Below are 6,990 nucleotides of genomic sequence, written 5' to 3'. Positions count from 1 at the left end.
TCAAATATTGATGTCTGTTGCGATCATTACGTATGAAGTGTAAAAGAAATAGAAGGACAAATGTAAATCCCATGTCTTAGTTGGTTTTAAATATTTACACAATGTTTTATTGGACAACACTGTACAGTCAGCCATTGGCAAGAATGCAATGGAATTTCAAGTGTTACATGATATCAGAGGGAACTACACATCAGACATGTTGCTGCGGAAGCTGGGGATCGAACCCTCGACCTTCCGGTTGAAAGATGACGATCCTAATTTTTCAACCATTTTAACCCACATGGTTTGTCCTTTGTCATTCAGTCAGTTTTACCTCAGCAGCTGTCAGTAGAAAATGTCATTATGTATGAAGATATAGTGTCAGGCTTGCAGTTGATCCAACTGTTCCACGTAATATATTAGTGTAGCTAATCAATCAATGTGCTTCGGGATAGTTGAGAGCGTATTTAAAGATAGACTAATCCACACCGTCTATTCAAGGTCAACATATGTGACCATTCAGTCTCCATCTATTATCATCCCATCTGTCCTATTCTTCCGTGAGCCAGCCCTCCCTTTCAGACCCCGTCATGGCCACGGTTGTGTTGTTCCTGCTGAGCGCCTGCTCCAGCAGGGCTCGTTGGGCGGTGGCTGGCAGGTAGAGAAAGGCATAGACCAGGGCCAGCAGGAGAAGGGCTGCGAGCAGAGGGATGCCCCAGTCGGAGGTCATAATGGGTTCATCACAGCGAGCCTGCAGAAACGACTTCTCTGGCATTGTGTATAACTTTACTTATATCATCTTCAGGAATACGTTTGCAATGTCACAACCACAATTGCATAGAGATAAACTTGTTTTTTTTTTCTCTTCAAAGTGAAAGAAAAATCCTACATCGAGACAGCATGAGTACTCAAACCTGTAAAGAAAAGATACTGGTATATGAAACCTTCTGGTTTCAAGATTTTAAGTTACACAAAATATTCAAAGAGCACAAGAGCAGGAGAGGTGTTGAAGATGGAAAGTTTTGCCATGGACAACATGAAGTCATTATATCAAGGTACACGAGTCATCCAGGTGGGTCTTCTTTTGCAGAGTCCAAAACAAAAGATAACTTTCACGAGAGTCTTCACAATCAGATACTCTTTGGAAAAATGTCGAGTAAATGATTTTATTGTCAAAAGATCAAAAAAGAATCCTGGTTTTGATCAAGGAAAAAACAATAGATCCAAGTTGTTGAAAAGGATCCTCATAAATCTATGTAATGTCTGCATGCCTCTCTCCCTGTTGTCTTCTTTTCCGTAACGTTTCGAAGGCATCTCTCAGACAAACCGACCTGCCACTCAGCTCTGTGAAATGTTATGTAACAAAAAGGAGAAACTCAACAATAGGGACATAAAGCCACAATTAAACACCTGTTTCAGTCCTACACAGATATCCACAGGGAGGAAAGCAGATTGGGTTTTTGAAAATCCAATTATGTAATGGTTCTTGATCTTCTTAGCTGAAAACAGAGTCATACCTGGCTGCACTGATGGATTATTTACAGAGAGAGCCTGCACTTATTACAACCAACTGCACCATATGTTCCAAACAATCAGTTCTTTGGCAGCGTGAGCTGTGAGGAAGTCCTCAGGTGATGGAATGAAAGAGGAAAGCTGATTAGTATCGGGACCTTGTTGACATCATGGATTCACAGAAAATAATTTTCCTGGGGAAGGTGTTTGAGTAGTTTCTGTTTTTTTTCCCCCCTGACCACACCTTAATGCAGAGTCTGACTTAATGTTACAAAAAGAAAATAGTTTTCATCATAATAATGTGCTTTATTTGTATAGCAAATTTGATTTTACTATGGTCACTGCTGTTTTATGTAATTGATGCTATTTTTATGCTTTTATCTTTATGTTTTCCATGTGTTTATGGTTTATGCTCATCTTATGTGTTGCTTTACTGGAAAGCACTTTGAGCTGCACAACTGTATGCAAGGTGCTATACAAATAAAGCATATTATCATAATGAAGCATGTTTACCTACTAAATATGTAGAAAGGAGCCCAAAGGTCTTTATTCTGATTTGTTTGGTAGAGTAACTCAGAATAACTCAATATTCTTATCAGTCTTATTATTATTTAATAACTTTCAACTCTTTGTATTTTACCTATTTGTGAAACTTAAAAATATAAAATAGTAAAATAGTAATATATGTACTGACCCTTTAAACGATTGTAAATCATCTCAAAAACAATTTGTATACAAAGAAAATGGCTTGAAGTGGAATCAGTAATTAGGGTGGTTGCCTGAAAGGCAAACCACACTACTACAATTGTTAATATTATTATTATTCCGCTTATTATATCCTCAAAACGGGCCGCGCTACTCCTCCCACAGCGTTTGCGCCACACACACAAGAAAGGTATCAAAACGACCGGCTCGGCCCCAAAAAGTGTGCTATTACTTTGTGGAAACCCCGGGCACACGGTTTGGACACAAATCAAGTTTAAGTGACAAAAAATTGGCCAAAATTTGCCCCATTCAAAGCAGATGGCAAAATTTGAAATCCTAGAGTGTAACGGCCAAAAACTTCAGTTTTGGAAACATATTTGTAAATCGCCATCCTGAAGTCATTGTTGCTCGCATATATAAACAAAATACATCAAAAGAAAGCTCTGAGTGTCCTCTCACTCATAAAGCAAAAAATAAAAACATAAAATGTTCCAGTCTCCCAGGAGAGACATTTGTTTGACAGTCACGCACCACATACACACACATTGGGCTCTCACTCTAGCGGATGTCCAGAATTTCCCAGTATTCACTCATGTTTTGAAATTGCCACTGTGATCACAGTCTGAATGCTAGATGAAAATACAATACATCAAAACGTGCGCCTATTTGTTATGTCGCTCACAGTCCAAACGGATTGGTGATACCATGTTTAGTTTTCAAGATATTTGAGGTTTTGCGAGCAGTGGTACGCCCATTCAAATACATTGATGGAATGTTCTGGCAGATCAAAGCTGAATGTCAAGTGAGCAGCAGGTGTTCAGAGTTAAGAGTGATGACATCATTGTTTCAGTGTGACAGAGTTCTGTCTCAGCTGTTAGATGGCACCATTCTTACTGCTGTCCCACACATGCACGCACACACAGACTCTCACGCACACACGGCAACCACCCTCACAATTTCTGCTGGAATTGTCTAGTTTCTTACTATAATTGTTTAAATCCAAAAGAAATATAGATCCCCTTCAATTTCACCCTTTGTTATCAAGATTGGTCTCAATGTTAAATATGCGTTATGCTCTAAACCCTTCTGTCAGATGTCCTTTCACATTTGCTGGTGTGTGGATGGAGGAAAAAGTAACATAGATAAAATGATTTGTAAGTGTGAAAAAGTAAAAAGTAGAATCCATAGCTTAGCAGGATAGTAAATGTGAGACTGAGAGAGACACCTTGCTTATGATTTATTAAACAGTGGTAAGATCCTCTTTAGACTAAGGCAGTCCTTTGTTAAAATAAGACATTAAATTGGAAGAAGGGATGATGTTGTTATCATTAGGCTGTAGTTTGGTGGCATTTCTTAATAGTAAAGAGAAACAACAAGACGTCGTTATTCAACTGACCTGTACTAAAAAATACTACTACAAACCCTCCTCAGTTAGACTACAAACTCTAACTGAAGAGGGCAGCAGCGCACTTCTCAACGTGCAGCCTGCCGAAATTCTATCAGGAGAAGAAGAAGAAAAGAACGACGACATAAAACATGATAGAAGAAGAAGTTTGTTTTGTTTTGCTTACATCTCTCTCTCTTTCTTCTAGTATGCTTTCGGTAAATATGAGCTGCTTTTTTTGTTAAAGCGTGCTGTTATTTGTATTAATTCATTTAATCTTTATGACATCAACCTTTAACTAGCTACTTGTTCAGGCTTATAGCTACTGTACCAAATCAATGTTGTGAATATTCTAATGGAAAGAATAACTTGATTTTTTTTTAAAGCGATCTAAGTAGAGTAAAAAAAAAATCCTTACCACAAATTTATAGAAATAACGTTTTAACCAGCTCCCCATAAACACACATAATCTGATATGAAGACAACTGCTTTGTTTCTGTAGGGCTGTACGAGGTGAGTCAGGTAAAGGCTGCACAATGATGAGCACACAGCCTGCCAGCCTGGAGAGCCTGCGCGTGCTTCACCACAGTGATGACTTCATCATAGTGGACAAACACTGGGACATCCGCATTGACAGCAAGATGTGGTACGAGAAACTCACCGTGCAGGAGCAGCTTCGGCACCGCTTTCCTGAGCTGGCAGATCCCAGCACCTACTATGGCTTCAGGTTAGAATCACAATTATAATAACTGCATCTGCTCACTCACACTGAGTGTATAGCCCCTCTTAGCTCCCACACACACACACACACACCTTCATTAAAGGTGGAGTAAAGGGTTCAGTGTCTTGTTTAAAGACACTTTGGCATGTAGAAACAGGAATCCAGGATCAAACTGTCAATCTCCCTTTTAGCAGATTACCTGCTCTTCTTATTAAGTCACAGTAAGCTATAATATTTATGTCATTGTTGTCAACAGGTTCTGTCATCAGTTGGATTTCTCCACGAGTGGCGCTCTTTGTGTCGCCCTCAACAAGGCGGCTGCTGCTCGAGCGTACCGTTGCTTTAAGGATCGCACCGTCACCAAAGCCTACCTTGCCCTGGTATGGAAGCAAATCCCTGTGACAAATGTGCTCACAAAAGCTTATTAGTACCATATACTACGTGTCTGGTATTTGTTTGTGACAGTGCAGGTTTTGTGGGGGGATTTTTAGGAGAATAAAAGTTGAGCTTTCTTTTCTCTAGGTTCGTGGATGGGTGGAAGAAGAGACCCAAACTTTGGAATTCCCCATCGGCAAGAATTCCTCAGAGGGGAAAACACACATGATGTGTATCGAGGGATCAGAAGGTACATTAACCTGGCACAGATTTTAGTGTGTTTGTTTGTGACATCCTAACAGGTAAAACTTCATTTTCTTCAGTCATTTATGTTAGAACTTTTTTTTTTTTCCACAACAAGATCAGATCAGAACTGTTGTCCTTAAAGGACAAATAATGTATCTTTGTGGATGTGGAGTGCATCATCCACACCTGAAATAAAAAAAGGACATAAATAGAGACACATTGCGTTTAAGGGGATTGATAGTGTGGAAAATAATTTTCTACCTGTTGATGCAGTCTTGATAGTTGTTTACACTCCCTGCCTTCTGAGGAAACTCATCCAGTCTGGCAGAAACCCGTCACACTTTTACATGTTAGAGATCTGTGTGTAACACTTCAGGTCTAACATCTCACTTCAGGTTGTGAGAATCCCAAGCCTTGTCAAACTGAGCTGACAGTGTTGGAGCACGGCTTGTATGAAGGAGACCCTGTAACCAAGGTGCTACTACAGCCACTCACAGGTAATAACACCCAGTTTGTTTTATTCATAGAAGAGAAATGCAGAATTTCTTTACTTAATTTAGAAACAAAATTCAACTGTTTTTCTTTATTTGGTCAGGAAAGACTCCCTGTATTTTTCAATGAAGCCCCTCTCTGTGCTATTAGATACTGTGCTTACTAATCAGAAAACCATGGAGATCCATTATCTTGACCTTTCCTCCCCCAGGTCGAACTCACCAGTTGCGGGTCCACTGCAGCGCAATAGGCCACCCCATCGTCGGGGACTTCACCTACAGCTTGGGGGCAGACGAAGCCCCTTACCGCATGATGCTACATGCTCACCTCCTCCACATTCCCCTGGAACCTCAGCCCCTGCTTGTCTCTGCTGAAGACCCCTTTCTCCCCACCGTGGATCCAAAGTGGTTCCCGCAGCGCGTGCTACGGGCACTGACAACAACCGTGGAGGCGCTGCTGGAGCGAAGGATGGAGGAGGACAGGAAGATGAGAGAGGAAGAAAGAGAGCGGGTGAGAAGAGAAGAAGAGAGGAGGAAAGGTGGAAGGCAACAAAGGACTAAGGAGGAGACAGAGGAGCAGAAAAAGCAATGTCAGGAATGGCTGAGTGAATGGGCTGGAGACTGATAGACTTGTTTTTTTTTTTATTTTGTATATGAAATTATGAATTCAATGTCTGCTTATGAAAGTATTCTTAAACATGCTTCATCTCACTTATCAGAACTCACCTGCATGCTGCATCAAGTGGTTTGCCTTTTTTTTTTGGAAAGGGTCAGAAAAAACTACCTCAACAAACAAAGACAAATAAAAAACACAGTTTGTAAGTTGATCTATGTCAATAAGGGGACATGCTGGAGTAGCATCAAACATGTTTTGCAATACTGATTCCATTTTTATTCCAGGAGCAGCTTATCCTTGAAAAACAGAGGATCAGTGTGAAAAGGCGTGACAGTCAGAGACCAGACTGAAATTTGCTTGACAGCAATGTATTTTTTATCTATTTAAAATTAACAATGTCACAAAATTAGGGTTTGGTGGAAACACATTCAACCAGCTATCAACAGCTTCCACAAATAATTGCAATGTCTAAGCAATATTGCTGACAGTCTAAATCAAGCTAACATGTCACATGCAACCCTTGTTACTGCAAGTCATTTACACTGAATAGATAATCCATCTTTTTATGCAAATCATGCTGCAAATAAAGGATTCTTGTGACAAAAGTGTTGAAGGTTCATGAGATTTTCTGTTCTGTTGTTGGCCGTCCGTGGCAAATTGTTATTGCAAATCCTGTTGAAACTCTCAACATGCATTAAATTCCACCTTTTCCTAGGATTTTTATATCACATGTAGTTAATACTGTTAAATATATAAATAAAGAGCAGACTTTTTTAATGACAATCCTCTGCATAAAGCTAAATCAAGTTAAGTACACGTTATACGAAAAACCAATAATAAGATTAAAGAGGGAATTAAAATGAGGGTAAAATTTAATCACAGTAAGAAAATGCATAATTAAAGAAGGTATTTATAATAATGTAGGGTTACTGTGTTACACATTTCTATCAAAAATGACCCA

At 39.6% G+C, this 6,990-nt stretch overlaps 1 protein-coding gene across 1 annotated transcript; it reads left to right on the top strand.

Moving 5' to 3' along the window:
- Window positions 1-4,092: 4,092 nt before the first annotated feature.
- Window positions 4,093-6,052, top strand: rpusd1 (RNA pseudouridine synthase domain containing 1). The gene is made up of 5 exons (XM_079366103.1): window positions 4,093-4,307; window positions 4,558-4,681; window positions 4,824-4,926; window positions 5,318-5,419; window positions 5,626-6,052. Exons 1-5 carry the CDS (start codon window positions 4,117-4,119, stop codon window positions 6,036-6,038), a joined length of 933 nt encoding a protein of 310 aa, XP_079222229.1. The 5' UTR covers window positions 4,093-4,116; the 3' UTR covers window positions 6,039-6,052.
- The last annotated feature ends 938 nt before the right edge of the window (window positions 6,053-6,990 follow it).

Source organism: Symphodus melops (genome assembly GCF_947650265.1).
Source record: "Symphodus melops genome assembly, chromosome: 17".
Taxonomy (NCBI): domain Eukaryota; kingdom Metazoa; phylum Chordata; class Actinopteri; order Labriformes; family Labridae; genus Symphodus; species Symphodus melops.
Note: the sequence above shows the minus strand (reverse complement) of the source record. Positions and strands in the feature narration are given on the sequence as shown.